At 46.8% G+C, this 17,706-nt stretch overlaps 5 protein-coding genes across 5 annotated transcripts; 4 read left to right on the top strand and 1 right to left on the bottom strand.

Annotated features, from left to right (window-relative positions):
* Positions 1–1,333: 1,333 nt before the first annotated feature.
* On the top strand, positions 1,334–2,491 carry BET2 (Rab geranylgeranyltransferase; the record flags this gene model as incomplete). Its single annotated transcript, XM_049252910.1, has 4 exons — positions 1,334–1,432; positions 1,507–1,792; positions 1,851–2,302; positions 2,366–2,491. The coding sequence occupies 4 exons, from the start codon at positions 1,334–1,336 to the stop codon at positions 2,489–2,491; spliced, it is 963 nt and encodes a 320-aa protein (XP_049108079.1).
* Positions 2,492–3,307: 816 nt separating this feature from the next.
* On the top strand, positions 3,308–5,089 carry LOZ57_003861 (uncharacterized protein; the record flags this gene model as incomplete). Its single annotated transcript, XM_049252909.1, has 1 exon — positions 3,308–5,089. The coding sequence occupies one exon, from the start codon at positions 3,308–3,310 to the stop codon at positions 5,087–5,089; it is 1,782 nt and encodes a 593-aa protein (XP_049108078.1).
* Positions 5,090–5,772: 683 nt separating this feature from the next.
* On the top strand, positions 5,773–9,272 carry MSH3 (Mismatch repair protein msh3; the record flags this gene model as incomplete). The annotated part of the gene is made up of 3 exons (XM_049252908.1): positions 5,773–6,583; positions 6,650–7,746; positions 7,797–9,272. 3 exons carry the CDS (start codon positions 5,773–5,775, stop codon positions 9,270–9,272), a joined length of 3,384 nt encoding a protein of 1,127 aa, XP_049108077.1.
* A 1,117-nt stretch (positions 9,273–10,389) lies between these two features.
* Positions 10,390–10,699, bottom strand: RPS28A (40S ribosomal protein S28; the record flags this gene model as incomplete). The annotated part of the gene is made up of 2 exons (XM_049252907.1): positions 10,390–10,484; positions 10,639–10,699. The coding sequence occupies 2 exons, from the start codon at positions 10,697–10,699 to the stop codon at positions 10,390–10,392; spliced, it is 156 nt and encodes a 51-aa protein (XP_049108076.1).
* A 634-nt stretch (positions 10,700–11,333) lies between these two features.
* Positions 11,334–12,517, top strand: HIS1_2 (ATP phosphoribosyltransferase (ATP-PRTase) (ATP-PRT); the record flags this gene model as incomplete). Its single annotated transcript, XM_049252906.1, has 5 exons — positions 11,334–11,350; positions 11,407–11,441; positions 11,528–12,031; positions 12,090–12,227; positions 12,282–12,517. 5 exons carry the CDS (start codon positions 11,334–11,336, stop codon positions 12,515–12,517), a joined length of 930 nt encoding a protein of 309 aa, XP_049108075.1.
* Between the last annotated feature and the right edge of the window lie 5,189 nt (positions 12,518–17,706).

The raw sequence follows: 17,706 nt of genomic DNA, 5'->3' as shown, positions 1-17,706 counted from the left end.
CTAACTAGCTAACTACTACTACGTCTAGGCTTGCAGGCTGCAGACTGCAGACTCACGACAGACACGCCAGCCTACAATTGCATACCTATCGGCTGTACCTCCGTGCCCCCGTTCCTGAGCGCCGTGCGCCTTTTGCCTTCGCCTTCGCCGTAGCAGTATATAGCCCAAAGTCAAATTGGCGAGGGTATCAAAAAGCAAGCCTGGTTCCCGGCGCCCTTGTAGTTCCAACCAGCCCAGCTGCGCCCGCCAAGTCGCCCGCCCAGCTGCTGCACCCACCGCCGGTCCAACTCGCGCAACAAATAATAGCAAGAAAAGAGGCTGCAATCCTATAACTAGCGCACGGTGTCAATAGAAAGGGGGGCAGGCGCTTCAATAATAATAATAATCATTCCTCGAAATCCTCTGTGCGCGCCGTTTATTTTTAGCTGTTCCCCTGCGCTTACCTGCGCAGGATGGGCACCCAAGATCCTGGCAATCGACAAGCGAGCAAAATGGGGGTTCGGCAGCCCTAATTGCGGGCGGCCTGTCAGCCGGCCGGTGAAACCGCGGACGGGGCGAGAGAAGAGGGCCTGTCAAATTTCCAGTCCCCGTCCAGGAGCGTAGCAAAGTACGGAACCGACCGCCCAGTTGCACTGCTTAGCTATCATCTTGGTCAGGCTCGGTCGGGACGGCCAGCAGACACGACCTCTGCGGAAGGTTAAAAATCCTGACTGCACAGCGCCGTCTTGGGCGAGCATGGGTGACCCCGCTTTGGCAGCGATGCGCGGTCAGGATCAGCGCAGGAGATGGAACAGCGATCGGAGTGTTCGCCCGTGGGCGCGCTGGTGACGGTGCTTGTCCGACGGGCTGGGCTGCCACCCGGAGATTCAAGAGTCGAAACAAACGCTCGCCCCGCAACAAGAGTAGGGGCGTCGGTCGAAGCCACGGTTTAGTTCGGCCGCCGGGGCGTCAAGCGGGCTCTGGTAATTAACTAGATGACTCGTCAGCTACTTAGCTAGTTAGTAGTTGGTCGTAGTGGGATGGAACTCAGCGTCGGCGTCGAGAAAGGCCCGCGTCAACGCCGGCGATAAATGATTGACAGGCTGCAGGCCCCGCCAAGCCCGGCCGATGACTTGCAGCCTCTCAAACAGGCGGCGCTTCACCGCGCGAGTGAGCTTCAGGAGGTTAATGGCGCATCACCTAGAGACATTTATGCAATAGCCAACTCAAAGCCATTGTTCCGTGGCTTTCTGATTAGTTCGCTCGTCTCAGATTTTCTGTGCCGCTTGCTTCGCTTCGAGTCTACCCCGGACTTCCAGACTGTCTTATTCCGCGGTTGACCTGATAGCCATCCATGTCTCTCGTCTCAGGCCCGGGGAGGGGTGGTGCCGGGAGCCAGAGCCAGGAGCTTTTTGCGGAGAAGCATGTGGAATATATCAAAAGTCTCGACAAAGTGTGTGCTCGCGTGATCCTTGTTTCTGCCTTGTTTTGTTGCCCCGCGCCGGGTTCGCTGAACTGTCGTGCTAGCGGAAAGATGAATATGAGTACTGGCTGACTGAGCACCTGCGCCTGAACGGGGTGTATTGGGGGCTTACGGCTTTGCATCTACTTGGGCACCCAGAAGCCCTGCCTCGAGACCAGACAATTGACTTTGTCCTCTCTTGTCAGCATGAAAATGGCGGCTTTGGTGCGGCCCCCGGCCATGACGCCCACATGCTCTATACTGTCAGCGCGGTCCAGATTCTTGTGACGATTGACGCTGTCGACGAACTCGACAAGCGAGGGCGAGGCGGTAAGGAGAAAGTTGGCTCATGTATGATTCCCATCCTACAACGTACTTGAAGCGAAAATGGGAACTGAAGGCTCCATAGTTATCGCTAATCTCCAAGAGCCCTCAACTGGCACGTTTAAAGGAGATGAATGGGGAGAGACTGACACGCGTTTTCTCTACGGAGCATTCAACGCACTCTCGTTATTAAACCTGCTGTCCTTAGTTGATGTGCAAAATGGTGTTTCGTATGTCCAGTCGTGTGCAAATTTTGATGGAGGCTACGGCGTCCGCCCAGGCGCTGAGTCTCATGCCGGGCAGATTTTTGCTTGTGTCGGTGCTCTAACTATCGCCGGACGGCTCGACTTGGTTGATACTGAGCGCCTGGCAGGCTGGTTGAGTGAAAGACAGCTTGAAAATGGCGGCTTGAACGGCCGGCCAGGTAAGAAAGAGGACGTGTGTTATAGCTGGTGGGTTGGCAGCAGCCTGGCGATGCTTGGAAAGCTTCATTGGATCGACGGGGATAAGCTCGCCGGGTTTATACTTAGTTGCCAGGTACGCAGCTTCTCTTTGCTGGGTTAATACCCTCCACTAATCAACTGATATTGTATATTATAGGACCCTGAACTGGGGGGCTTTGCAGATCGGCCTGAGGACATGGTGGACGTCTTTCACACGTTGTTCAGTCTTGCGGGCCTGAGTCTGCTGAAGTATCCAGGTCTCGACGAAGTCGATCCTGCCTAGTATGAATCCCTCCCTCCATCAAAATCCCCAAATATACTAACCGGTATATGCAGCTGCATGCCAAAGATCGTCACGTCCAAAGCTTTAAGAGGATAGAGAGGAGGTATCATAGTTCAAAGATGCATTCGAATATATTTAGTCGCCAGCAAGTCAAGTGCAGATGTGTAATGAACTTGATTGAGGCGCGGGGCTAGAGATCCGCTGTGATTACTGTTTCTCGCAACAGACCTCGTGACCGTCCTTGATGCCAGCCACCCTCTATCAATTCTCACAGTCCCGGAGTATCAATTCAATGCCCTTGTAAATATATCTGCCATCAGGCATCTGATCTCGCTCTTTCCAACCCCTCCTTCCCCACGCAGAGCTTTGGATATGAGCTCTCGTCCCCTCTCAGCCGTATATACCCTACGGCCATACCCCCTCCATTCCGCTTTCGGTAATACAGGATATTTACCTTACCCCCGGCGTGCCTGCCCTTACCACCGCACCGCCTTCCCCTACGCCCGCTGTTATGGTTTCCCTGTTTGAGTTTCACGATACGTTACTGCTTCGTTCCGAGTGCTTGCCTGTTTTGCCCGCCAGTTCACCGGACGTCTCCTCAACCTTTCCCGCCTTTCCTCGCCTTCGTTGTTTCTCCAACATCATCGGTCGTCGACAATTGCCCCCTCCGCTCCGTGAGTTACGGCTTCTACACGCCGAAAAGGAGGGTTGGTTCTAGTTCATTTCTATTGTCTCGAGCATTTCTTATACTGGAGCTCTGTCTCCTTGTCTGGCTGTTTCTTCTACAGTTTGCCTGCTAAGCCGTGTTTTGCAATCATGCCGGTATCTACGGCTCTCAAGTGCTATATTTGTCCAAAAAAGCCTAACTTTAGCGATGTGTCCCATCTGCTAACCCATGTCAGCTCCAAGGGGCATTTGTCCCATTACTTCAAACTGCAAGTTCGCAGTCACCAGGAGCCGGAGGCTGGCCAGCTCCTAGCAGAGTATGACCAGTGGTATCAGGATCATAATCTTGCCGGCTTACTTTCTGATCGTATGATGACCAAAGAGGCCAGAAAAGACAAAGGCCGCAACTCTTCGGCCCTTTACAATAATAAAACCCTACCCGACCGCAGAGCCTCAACATCCATGCTTCCTCCATCTGGTTTCGTTCATGCCAGTCAACGTCCCATTCCAAGCTACGTCGATCCGGAGCTGTCTCAGCCCTTTGTTGCCATGACTAATGGCCATGCAACCGATCCCCGTATGCAATTGTGGCCTATGGCCCCAAAGCGGAGGTCTCTCCCAACCCGACCTACAGCATTAATGGGGTGGACGGTCGGCTCACCGGGCTCAGATGAAAACGATAATCAAGAGATGAGCCCCTTATCTCTAAGAAAGCGGCAATCAATTGACTGGCATATGCCGCCTCGGACCTCCCACTTTCGGCCTACGACACCAGACCCCTTTGTCGATGATGCCAGCTACGAAGAAGATTATGATGACGACGATGACGAAAGTGAGCAGAGGGATGAAATCACAAAGCTAAAAGGAGTATTCTGGCCTGGCATGGATATATTCGATTCTGCCACAGAGCAGATGAGACGAAAGCGTAACCAAAAGAAGGATGGAAGTGTTTTGAAACAGATGGAAAAAACTTCGGAAATGGTTGAAGCGACAGAACTTGTGTTTTCTCCTGGAGGCACTTTACGCAAGGCCCGTCAGATCACAGGCATGGTGGACGAGAGCAGTCCTCTTAAAGGTGAAACTCCGATACCGAAAAAACGCCCTAGCCGCCCGAAACGACAACCCCTTTCCCAAGGTAACGCAAACAGGATTTTAAGAAGTAACAATAACATGAACGGAAAGCTTGGAAGTCGGCGACAAACTATCAATCCGGAACATTTTTCCCGACGTGGTCTGTCATATGTCGGCAGCCCACAACACGCCCGCCGGAGTGCGCATTTTGGCACAGGTTTTGGTGCACGAGACGAGGATTTTAGGTTGTCATATTCCGATTTGGAACAGAAGCCGCCTCGAGAGTTTGCGATTTTCAATGACGGAACAGAAGCGAGCCATTGTGGCAGTGCCATAAATGGGAACAAGGCTTACTACAACCCTTTGGGTAATGCCGGCCACTTCGCCTTGAACCACCAGCCAAAACCCTTTCGTAACGGTGCCCACCATGGCCTTAAATCGTTCTCTAATTCCAATTCCATCCATATGCCAGAGTATCGTGGCAAAGAGAACATTGAGCCAATAGTCACCCAGAAACCCGATGGTCAGTATATTCAGAACCCGAGTTGGGACTCAACGCCGCTCGCATCAGAGAGTCGGTATGGCACTCAATATATGTACGGAGCAGGTTTCCAAGGTTACGGCTCTTTCGGAGAAAACGAATCATTTGGGTATTCATCCAACCCTCTTAGCTGTTCGCTTTCACACATTCAACACAACGAGGATGAAAAACATTGCACAAGCCTTGTAATGACAGGTCTGCTTCAGTCTCCCGAACGCAAGCTAACTAAGAGTTGCCGAAACGTCTCGCCTGATGGGACTGTGTCTGAGCTGGACCAAGACGATATTGGACGGATGTACCTCAACGACTTTACGGCATAACGCGAAATTCGAATATGAATATTATGCCAGCTAAGGAGCGAGCATCACTAGATGGAAAAATGCACTTACTCTCCTTCTAACTTTAGTGCACACTGGTTTGCACTATTCCGGGCTTATTCCATATGAATTTAGACGGTAATGCTGCATCTCGATTACTTTTTTATGAGTGTTATGATGGATTTGTTTAGGACAAGATTGATGATCCTTGGCCAGTTGATGCCATAGCTTGAGGTCGGATTAGGTTGTATGATAAAAGGTGGTATTGAATTTGCCAGGGAGGAACGGCTGGGCCTAGCACTTTGTTGAGGTCCTATATAGTTATTCATCATTATAGGCAGATTCTCGAGAAGAGTTGAAATACAATTAACGGCTTTTGGTGGAGATAATAGATCGTGTCGTCTGATTGGTGCAGAAAGTTTATGTAATCAAATTGGATTCGCGATTCGCTTTTGGCGCGTTAACGCGTCCGTTGAACGGGGAACTATTACTCCGTACTCCGTCCAGAGTGCCCCTAACAGCGCAGAGACAGCATTTTGGGTCTCAATTCTTTTCATTTTCTAGCTTCAGACAGGCCATTCATGCCGTGTGGATTGTTGGCAATGCAAACCCGCGAAATACCCACCCTCTAACTGTTCGACACCTTCTGAGAATCTGTTTTATCCTACTCCGCTCACTAGATGAAAATGAGCCAATCTAGCTCCCTAAAGCGAAAACAACAGCCAACTATCTCAAGTTTTTTTACCAGGGCTCCGTCATCCCAAGCTGAGGCTAATAAGAGCTGCACCAATGGCTTTGAAAACAGGAAATTGCCTCGTGCTGAAGAAGAGACCAGTACGAACACGGTAGATAATTGCGGAATGACAGTTGAAGATGAAGAAGATGAGGAAGCTGTTCTGCCATCTCGGAAGAGAATAAAGAGAATTCAACCCCCAAAGAGAGTGGTACAAGCCGCGGATGAGATCGCCACATTGGACAACAAAAACCGTCATGAGAGCCCGCCTTCCTCGATACCGGCATCGTCAAGAACGGAACGATTTCGATTCTTAAGCTCCCAGCCAGATGCTCAGGGAGGGATAGAGAAGCAAGGTACTGGGACAGATGTTGGTACCGTGGAGACTAAAGATGAGCTTAAGAAGAGGGAAGATTTACATAAGAAGTTCGTGCGGAGATTGGGTGGCCCAGACTGCCTCCCGTCTTTGGATCGCGGAGCGGTTATTGGTGAAACGGTGGTTGAAGGAGGAGATAGTGGAGAGGAAGATGCAGCAGACGAGGCTCCTCCGCCGCCACCTCCGACAAAAGGCAGGGGCAGGAAAACAGCTTCGACGAAGCTAACGCCCATGGAAAAACAGGTCATTGAATTGAAAAACAGCCACAAGGATGCCATTCTTGTGGTGCAGGTTGGTTATAAGTTTCAGTTCTACGGCGAGGATGCGAGGGTGGCAGCGAAGGAGTTGGGTATTGTATGTATACCTGGTAAACTGAGATTTGATGAGCGTGAGTCGTCAGTGGAAGAGTGTATATCTAGTCAAAGGCGTCACAGACTAATGTGCTTTACTCAAGATCCATCCGAAGCCCATTTAACCCGGTTCGCCTCGGCCAGCATTCCCGTCCATCGATTGCACGTTCATGTAAAACGTCTAGTCAAAGCGGGCCATAAGGTTGGAGTCGTTAGACAGATCGAAACGGCTGCGTTGAAGGCCGCAGGCGATAACCGAAATGCCCCGTTTGAGCGCAAACTCACGAATCTATATACCAAGGGAACATACGTTGATGATACGGAGGAACTTGAGGGTTTGAATGGCGTAGGTGCCAACTATGCTGCGCCTGCAACGGGCTATTTGCTATGCATAACGGAGAGCAATGCCAAAGGCTGGGGTAACGATGAGAAAGTCCAAGTTGGCATTGTGGCTGTTCAGCCTGCTACTGGAAGTATTATCTACGACAGTTTTGAAGATGGTTTCATGCGCAGTGAGATTGAAACCAGGCTTCTTCACATTGCTCCCTGCGAGGTTCTCCTTGTAGGAGACATGTCCAATGCGACGGACAAGCTGGTCCAGCATTTAAGTGGCAGCAAGGTAAATGTATTTGGCGACAAGGCCCGTGTCGAGCGAGTACCAAAACAAAAAATCGCTGCAGCAGAGTCACATAGCCACGTGTCAAGCTTTTATGCTGGAAGGATGAAAGCAACAGGTACGGCTCAGGACGAGAAAGCAAAAAAACTGCTGGATAAGGTCCTGGGGCTCCCAGAGGATGTCACTATATGCCTCTCTTCTATGATCAAACATTTGACGGAATATAAACTAGAAAGTGTTTTTGATCTTACAAAATATTTTCAATCGTTCTCTGCAAGATCACATATGCTTCTTAATGGTAACACTCTCACAAATCTCGAGATATATCAAAACCAAACGGATTATACTTCTAAAGGCAGTTTATTTTGGACTCTTGACCGTACTAAGACAAAATTTGGACAGCGGTTGTTACGGAAGTGGGTTGGAAGGCCGTTACTAGATAAAAAGGAGCTTGAGGACCGCGTTGCCTCTGTCACTGAATTAAAGGACTCCGATCTGACCCCTAGAGTTGGTAGATTAAAGACCCTTCTCTCGAAGGTCAAAACCGATCTTGAAAAGAATTTACTTCGAATATACTATGGAAAAGTGAGTTGAGCTAACCGTGGATGCGGTTCAAGTTTCTGACCATATTCTAGTGTACACGACCAGAACTTCTTGCAGTGCTTCAAACACTGCAGACAATAGGCATGGAATTTGTACATGTGAAGACATCTGCAGATGCTGGTTTTCACTCACAAACAATCAATGATGCCATTGCTGCACTTCCTACCATTTTTGACGACGTAGTGTCGTATTTGAATAAAATAAATTTACATGCTGCTAAAACAGATGATAAATACAGTTTCTTTCAGGAATTGGAAGAAACAGATGAAATAACTGAGCAAAAACTTGGTATTGCGGGCGTCGAGCATGAGCTTCGCGAGTATCTTACCACGGCTGCAGAAATCCTGAGCAAGAAGAAGGTTAACTATGTTGCGAACGCCGGTATCGACTATCTTATCGAAGTCGAGAATTCTCCATATCAAATAAAGAAAGTTCCGGCTTCATGGCGAAAGATCAGTGGTACAAAAAAGGTCTCGCGTTTCCATCCACCTGATGTCGTGAGACTGATACGGGAACGAGATCAACACAAGGAAGCCCTTGCCGCAGCTTGTGACAAGGCATTTCTGGACCTTCTAGCGGAAATTTCTACGAAATATCAACCTTTTCGTGACTGTATACAAGCCCTAGCAACACTTGATTGCCTGGTCTCACTAGCAGCAATAGCTGCTCAGCCTGGCTATGTCCAACCAACATACACCGATGAAGCCCGGATCAGTATCAGGGAAGGGCGGCATCCGATGGTGGAACAGCTTCTACTTGATGCCTACGTTCCCAATGGCACGGAACTGAGTACTAACGAAACTCGTGCGTTACTAGTCACAGGCCCAAATATGGGCGGCAAGTCTAGCTATGTTAGGCAAGTTGCACTTATCGCCATTATGGGCCAGATCGGCTCTTACGTCCCAGCGGAATCTGCTACTCTTGGTATGCTAGATGCCGTTTATACTCGCATGGGAGCTTTCGATAACATGCTTGCGGGGGAGTCTACGTTTATGGTGGAGCTTTCTGAGACTTCAGATATACTGAAGCAAGCCACTCCACGCTCCCTAGTCATCCTTGACGAGTTAGGCCGCGGAACGTCAACCCATGACGGCGTTGCCATCGCGCAAGCTGTGCTAGAATACATCGTTCGTGAACTTCAAAGCCTGACGCTATTCATCACACATTACCAGCATTTGAGTACCCTTGCACGGACCTTTCCCGGCGGCGAATTGCGAAATGTCCATATGAAGTTTACTGAAACTGGAAGTGGCGGACAAGACGTCACATTCCTATACGAGGTTGGCGATGGCGTGGCTCACCGTTCTTATGGTCTCAATGTAGCACGGTTGGCGAACATACCACCGTCTGTTCTAGATGTGGCCTATAAAAAATCTGCGGAGCTCGAGCAGAAGATCAAACGAAGGAAACTGGCCGGTATTCTTCGTGGAATTCTTTCGCCGCCTCAAGGTAAAGAAAGAGAGGCAGCATTTATGGAGAGCTTGGCGAATGAAGTCGAGCAGTTATAATCTTATAGCTTGTCAATTAGGCCATCAATTGGGCCAGGAGTGTAAAGTATAAGCAGGCATGTTGTGGAACATGAAGTATGTATGTACATACATAGATACCTATAGGGTACTGAGATGCTTACAATGTCGAGGACAATTCAGAGTGCTGTACAAATACACAATATGTTCTAGGGTGATATAACACAAAATATCCAGAAAATATTACTACCCCGAAAGGATATATATCCACAATTACGTTAAATGATAGATTCTTGAGAGCTTGGGTAGCTGTTGGTCCGTTGGATGCTCTTCAGAAGGCTTTGGCGATAGATGAGATACTGTACTAAGGTATGGCAAATGGGGAAATGAGAGATTCGAATTCCACTCCACTGTTTGTTAGGATAAATAGATAACCCGAAGAGACTTGTTAGACGGCAGCGGGCGTCTGACGAAGCTTCGACTGGTAGAATAAGCAATTCTACCCCTAAAATACCAAAGCATACTTTTCATGATTGCGATATATAAAAAAAGTATAATTAGATACGTAGTCCATGAGAATTTCTGCACCAGAATGCAAGAAGGTTGAAATCTGAAGCGGGTTTTTTGACGGAGGATAGTAAGTTTGTAGGCTCAATATAGTACTGCAAGACTTAACCGTTATCGTAAAATAAACGCCATCAAGACCAGATAGTTTTCCCCCAATCTGGTGCATCGATCTTATACATCTCCACAGCGCCTGTTCTACCGTTAATTCTTGCCTCCTCCGCAAATTCTCATAGCCCGAGATACTCCATTTGAACCGTCCATGGCTAATCAGTTGGCGTCAATAAATGGAATACGTCAAGGGTTGATCGCGGCGTCCATGCACCTATTCCCCGCCCAGCACCATGAGGAATATTGATGTGGAAACAAAGAAAAGTCAAGTCGCGAAGCCAGCCCCTGAGTTTCAACTCTCACTTCCCATCGATTATCTCAACCTGCGGGCTTCTCTCTCGGATTCGAGCAGGCAAAGGATGTCATTGACTCTGACTGCGAAGTTGAGAAGAAATCTGGTTAGCGTTCTGTTATATTGTCCTTGCACAACGGTCGACTATTCCACAAAGGTGACGAAATTGGTATTGACCACATAATGAAACTTTCATTGCATACCTGGGCCCTTGACGTTGCGGATGATGCTTCGGTCGGAGTCGTCCATGAATTCGACGCGAACTTGTGTGACACCTCCGCGGGATCCTAAGCAAACACACATCAGTTATCTAGCCCTTATTTTCCGTATGCCACATATTCCTCAGTCTTTCTCGACACCGATTATCTTTGGGAAGTGCGAATTGGAGCCTGGGCAAATGGCTTCTTCGACAATCAACGCGCTGGATGGATATCAACCTACCAGTGCGGCCAAGCACTGCGATCACCTTAGCGTACTTGATTGGAACTTTGCCGGCATCCATATTGTCTCGTTAATTTGAGAAAATTCGTCTGGGATGATGGATGGAAATGGAATCAGCGGTGCGGAGCGTGAGAATGTCGACAACGAGATTCGCTTTTTTGGTGGTTTGAAGTGTCAGCACGGTGTTGTGGGAGAGCAGTTTCTGCCGAGGAACTCCTCTGAGGGGGGAAGATTACGCGAGAAAAGTAAAATGCACTTAACCCAAAAGGACTGATTGCCCTAGCCCTAACTATAACCCGAGAGGGGCCTGACTTTTCATAGCTCAAAGTAAAGTTCGACTCCAATGCAAATCACCGAGCAGCTTCGATTCCTCTGTTAGGCAAAACAACACAGTTTACATACAGGGTACAAACAAGTAAAGAGAAGCCGGCCCTTCTTCTGTCAATTCAATACACGATCTTGGTCGCCATCTGCTCGCGCTCGGGCGTTTTTACGTGGTATCGTTGGCAGTGCCTGTGTTGCTCGTGGGTTTGTTAAGAGGCGGGGAACAAGACTAGAAGCTGCGTGAACAGGGCCTCTTTATCTACTCCGTACTCCAAGTATTCATGCTCTTTTCTATTATTTTCCAATAGCTACCATTGAGGGCGACTTTTTATCAGCATTCTTTTAACAACTCTTGGGAAAATTTGGCAAAGATGGATCTGGTCAATCAGTGAGTCACTCGCATGTGGCATCCCGAAGAGTTGCGACACTAATGGACATATGAAGCCTCGAAGGGCGCTTACTATTTGCGGTTCCTAAAAGCAAGTTACTGCCCTCTTACTCTCTCTTTCTATTATTCAATTGCTGTAACACCTCTTAACTGCCACATATTTTGACTCGTGAATAGAGGGACGCCTCCAACAAGCAGCGATTGATCTCCTCGCAGGCTGTGATATCCAATTCCGCCGCGAATCCCGTCTTGATATTGCTCTGGTAAAAAACCTCGATATCGCCCTTATCTTTCTTCCTGCAGCCGATATTCCAACATTTGTTGGAGATGGATGTGTAGATCTTGGCATTACAGGCAGAGACCAGGTCAAGGAGCATGACTCAAGGCTTCCGCCAAATGAGCCATCTGGCGTTGAAGAAATTCTTGATCTTGGATTTGGCGGCTGCAAGCTGCAAGTTCAGGTTCCCGCAAATGGCAGCATCCAAACAGCCGGAGAGCTCGTGGGAAAGAATGTTGTCACAAGCTTTACGGGCCTGGCTGAGAGTTACTTTGCGCAATTAGAAGGTGTGAGTAAAAAGGAAAATGATTCTTTGAATTTGAAAACCAAGATCAAATACGTTGGTGGCAGTGTAGAGGCAGCATGTGCACTAGGTGTGGCTGATGGGATTGTTGATTTGGTTGGTATGTAGGCTATTTCTCTGGGCTGCCTAACTTTTGAATTTTGCTGACTGTAATTTAGAATCTGGTGAAACAATGAAGGCAGCTGGTCTCAAAGCCATTGACACAGTCGTTGACAGCACAGCTGTTCTCGTAAAATCTCACAGAACCACCAACCCACTTGTTGATCTAATAACTTCAAGAATTCAAGGTGTCATTAGTATGTATACATCTTGCATTCTTCTCTTTTCAAGCCAGCTCTAACTAGTTCTAGATGCCAAAAAATATGTTCTTTGTCACTACAATATTCCTCGCAACCTTCTTCCACAGGCATCAATAATTACCCCTGGCAAACGTGCTCCAACTGTGACTGCAATAGAAGAAAGTGGCTGGGTAGCTGTCAATTCTATGGTAGAAAAAAAGTCAATAGCCATGGTGATGGATGAGTTGACCACAGTGGGTGCAACAGATATCTTGGTTTTGGACATTGCGAATTCTAGAACAAAATGAGAGTGGTGAAAGGTAAGAAGTTTCATCAAGTTCTTACGAGGAAAAATGAACAAAAGCCGTCAACTGAACAAGGCCTTCATGGATGTATACACTCGACGCTGATGTGAGATAGAAAGTACCGTGCATATGTTTAATGGATTACAACTAATTACGAACCAAGCGCAGTGTTTATGCGTGTCCAAAGGTTTTGTGTGTGTGTGTTCATTGTTTTTTGTACACTCTCCCTAATCTGGCTTAGTTATAGCATGTATTATCCTTGATATCCAGCCTCCCACCACTCCGATATTACTGTATTTTGAATTTCTAGGCACATCCGTACTTTGCTTAAGACCAAGGGTGTCCCCTATGGAGACACTGGGAATACTATAATAAGGGGAATATTCCTTTGGAAAATGAACTATCACAGACACTTGATGAGCCCCGATAGCGGGTTTTTGGCTCACAGCTCCATCGACAAGGCGGTTTGTCTAGCCGGTACAGATTCCATATCAGACGCAGATTCACAGATATCAATTTCCCTAAAACGTTGTAACCTCGAGATACTAGCTTTACGGACGTTGGTCTCTCCATAAATGTCATATGGGATGTATTCGCTGTGCGGACTCATAAAATAGGAGTGGTTATATAATCAAACCTAACTAACTGGTCAGCCTGATCTCTGCTTACCTTCCTCGGTGGCCAAGGATTGTGATAATATTAATAGCTTCAGCTTTTGCTAAACAACCGCCTGCTAATGTTGCTATGTCTTCCTGGGCCTTTAAAACAATCATTTACCTAAAAGTGGCACAAGGTAAGGAGGATGGGGTGCTCTGTCATTACAAACATAGTCTCGGAAAGGTTCGATCAAGCACTTCTCCCTACGACGTTTCTATTTCTCAAGAGCCTAGATTTTATTGTGGCCTCCTGTCCTTTTCATGAAGTCAAATCTGCACGCCGAATAAAATTTGGGCAGACAAAGTACGGATAAGAAAATCCAAACACGACAAATCCGGTTTGCCTGGTTGGATGTGACTTCTGGCCATTCTCTCTACTCTCTGCCTATTGGAGCACTTGAATTGATTTTTCTCGCTTGTTTAAAGATGTGTCGTGCTTTAAAATTGTCGAATTAAGATCATATCAACAACAATATGCCCACCGATTCTGTCCAAGACACGAAGCTCCGCAGAAGTACAAATCTCGTCCGCTTAGCTCAAAAGTACGAAGTCGTGGTATTTCCAAGCGAACTTAGAATCGCCCAGGCTTTCCATGCGATATGAACGTTTTGTCGCCTGTCAAAAGTTAAATTGGGATCACCATTTGTCGATTCACTGACTGTGATTTGCACTTACCGGTTGAAATCACATAAAGCCAAAATATTAAGAAACGGATGCCCACCCACCCGCCCTGGCCAAAGCCCGCGAAAATTCTGCAAAGCCTAAGCTCATTAGTGTGATACAAAAAGATGGGGGTAGGCTATTCTGAAACGACTCTCAGATCACCTGGCTTTCCTTGGAATACCTAATGATATAGTATACTGCTCGGAAAAACTGCAGCTCTGATTTCCTGAAAATATGTAAGTCACCATTTGCCTACACAGTGATTGTCACTTACCATCTCTTACCAGATGAAACCATATAGAAACAAAATTCTAAAAAGCGCGGATGCCCACCCACCCGCCCTGGCCGAAGCCCACGAGGATCCTGCGAAAGCCATACTCAATTAGTGCGATTTAATTTACTGGATAAGGTGTTCAAAACGACAATTGGTTCACCTGATTTTCAGTGCAGTATGAAGCTGATATGCAAATCTTTGCCCGCCACCCGCCCAGGTCGAAACCCGCAAAGACCGTGCGAAAACGAACGAATTTCTAGAAACGGCCATTAATCTCACTTGTCTGTACACAATTGAGTTCGAACTTACTTTACCGTTGCCAGCGGGGCACTATACCCAACCACCCGCCCTTTATCGAATCGAATACCTGTGCTATAATCAAGGCGGCGTAGTTTGCTTTTTTAATGCGGAGGTGCGACTGCTTACCTGTATCAACAAAAAGTAAGTAGGTGGAATTATGTTTCTATACTAATAATTAGTATGACCACATTTGGCATCAAAACTCATTTTTTAACTACTTACCAGATTGATGTCTAAATTATACGTTTCCCGCCCACCCGCCCTATATTAAATCAAAAGCCGATGCTTGGACATACGGTCCCGCTCTACCAAAATTAGCTTATCAAAATGAAAGGCTTACCTATCTGCTGGCATAAATATTGTGCGGCTGTCATATTGGTTAGCAAATGCATCTACCGTGGTGATGTCGGATGCTTCATACTGGTTTGATATCAGAACTAGACCTTGCCCACCCACCCACCATCAAATGAAAAGCCGATGCTTGGACATGCAGTCCCGCTCTACCAAAATTAGCTTATCAAAATGAAAGGCTTACCTATCTGCTGGCATAAATATTGTGCGGCTGTCATATTGGTTAGCAAATGCATCTACCGTGGTGATGTCGGATGCTTCATACTGGTTTGATATCAGAACTAGACCTTGCCCACCCACCCACCATCAAATGAAAAGCCGATGCTTGGACATGCAGTCCCGCTCTACCAAAATTAGCTTATCAAAATGAAAGGCTTACCTATCTGCTGGCATAAATATTGTGCGGCTGTCATATTGGTTAGCAAATGCATCTACCGTGGTGATGTCGGATGCTTCATACTGGTTTGATATCAGAACTAGACCTTGCCCACCCACCCACCATCAAATGAAAAGCCGATGCTTGGACATACAGTCCCGCTCTACCAAAATTAGCTTATCAAGATAATGAATACTTACCCCTATCTGCTGGGAGAAACAACGTGCGGCTGCCGTACCAGTTAGCAAATCCATATAAAATGGCAATATTGGGTGTCATACTGGATTGATATTAAAACTAAACTTTACCCACCCACCCACCATCAAATCAGAAGCCGATGCTTGGACATACAGTCCCGCTCTACCAAAATCAGCATATCAAGATAATGAATACTTACCCCTATCTGCTGGGAAAAACAACGTGCGGCTGCCGTACCTGTTAGCAAATCCATATAAAATGGTAATATTGGGTGTCATACTGGATTGGTATTAAAACTAAACCTTACCCACCCACCCACCATTCAGAAGCCGATGCTTGGACGTAAAGTCCCGCTCTACCAAAATCAGCATATCGAGATAACGAATACCTACCCTTATCTGCTGGCAAAAAAAAAAAAAAAAAACGTGCGGCTGCCATACTGATTAGCAAATCCATCCATATACAATGGCAATGTTGGGAGTGTTATACTGGATTGATATTAGAACTCAACTTTGCCCACCCACCCATCCTTTATTAAATAGAAAGCCGATGCTTGGACATATAGTCCCGCCCTACCGACATTAGCATACCACAATAAGATGCTTACCTATGCCTGATAACTGCAGTAGAAATTGTGTGGCTGCCATACCGATTAGCATATATATTTAAAAGATAACATATGTCAGGTGCTTCATACTGGATTGATCCCAAAGCTACCCGCCCAACCTTCCTTTATGCAATCGAAACGTGTGCGGCGTTGCTGTGATATCAATTAGTGAATCTATATGCAGTGGCATGTGCCCGGTACTTCTTACCGAATCGGTGCCAGCGGGGCACTATACCTAACCACCCGCCCTTTATCGAATTGAAAACGTGTGCGGCGTTGCTGTTATACTGATTAGTGGATTTATATGCAGAGGCATATACGAGTTGTTTCTGACCGAATCGATGCCATTGAGGCTCTGTATCCAACCACCCACCCTTTATCAAAATGAAGATCTGTGCTATAATCAAAAAGCTCTGGTATAGTTTGCTCTTCATATAAAGGGGCGAGAATACTTACCTATTATTAAAAAGATTATTTTAAAATAACGTTGCTACAATACTTATCAGTATGGTTGTGCACAATGATATAAGGGGCTACTATATACCGAATCGGTGCCATTGAGGCTCTAGACCCAACCACCCGCCCTTTATCAAAATACGTTGCTACAATACTTATCAGTATGGTTGTGCACAATGATATGGGGAGCTATTGTATACCGAATCGGTGCCATCGAGGCTCTAGACCAACCACCCGCCCTTTATCAAATGAAAACCTGTACTATAATCAAAGGGTTATGGTGTAGTTTGTCCTTCATATATAAGGATGGAAATACTTACCTATACAAAAAAAATATCTTGACTGCGGCGCCAAAAGCTTCATGCCTACGGAGTACACGAGTGCGTTGCTTTAATACTTATTAGTATGCATAACAATGTAGGGAGCTACTGCATACCGAATCGGTGCCATGGCGGCTCTGTACCCAGCCACCCACCCTTTATCAAAAGCTCGTTGCTTCAGTACTTATTAATATATTTATTCATAGTGATGTAGGGGCTACTACATACCGAATCGGTGCCATCAAGGCTCTGTACCCAACCACCCGCCCTTTATCGAATTCGAATATTCTATGAAAGTCAATATTAAACCATGACAGACGTACCTATATATGCCAGGAATATTTGAGATTTCGTTGCTATAATACTAATGAGTATATCTATAATGATACATGGAGCTGCTTCATACCGAATCGGTGCCGTTGAGGCTCTATACCCAGCCACCCGCCCTTTATCGAATTCGATCATTCCTATAAACTTCAGCGTTCAGCCATGAGAGACGTACCTGTGTCTGCCAGGAATATTTGAGATTTCGTTGCTATAATACTGATGAGTATATCTATTAAACAGTGATACATGGAGCTGCTTCATACCGAATCGGTGCCTTCGAGGCTCTGTATCCAACCACCCACCCTTTATTATCAGACCAATAGGCCGTCTATAAAATCAGCTCTTGACCATGGGAGACACGCACCTATGTTTAATATATGGGAAATCGTGTTCTGTTCTTCTTTTAGTACAGTCAAACATGAAATGTGGAGTTCCAGTTGCTTACTACCAGGCCGGTGCCAACATTGCGCTATTCCCAACCACCCTCCCTTTGATCGAGTCGTGTTGCTATTATGGCGAATTAGGATGGTTAGCAACACAGAGGCAGGCATGCATACCGGACCGGTGTCAACGCTCAACGCTATACGATGGCCACCCACCCGCCCTGTCGGAATCGACCTAGAATGAAAATATTTGAGTGCTACGTGCGCATTCTTAAGAAAGA

Source organism: Ophidiomyces ophidiicola (genome assembly GCF_022830035.1).
Source record: "Ophidiomyces ophidiicola strain CBS 122913 chromosome Unknown scaffold_14, whole genome shotgun sequence".
NCBI lineage: Eukaryota > Fungi > Ascomycota > Eurotiomycetes > Onygenales > Onygenaceae > Ophidiomyces > Ophidiomyces ophidiicola.
This window is presented reverse-complemented; position numbering and strand designations above follow the sequence as displayed.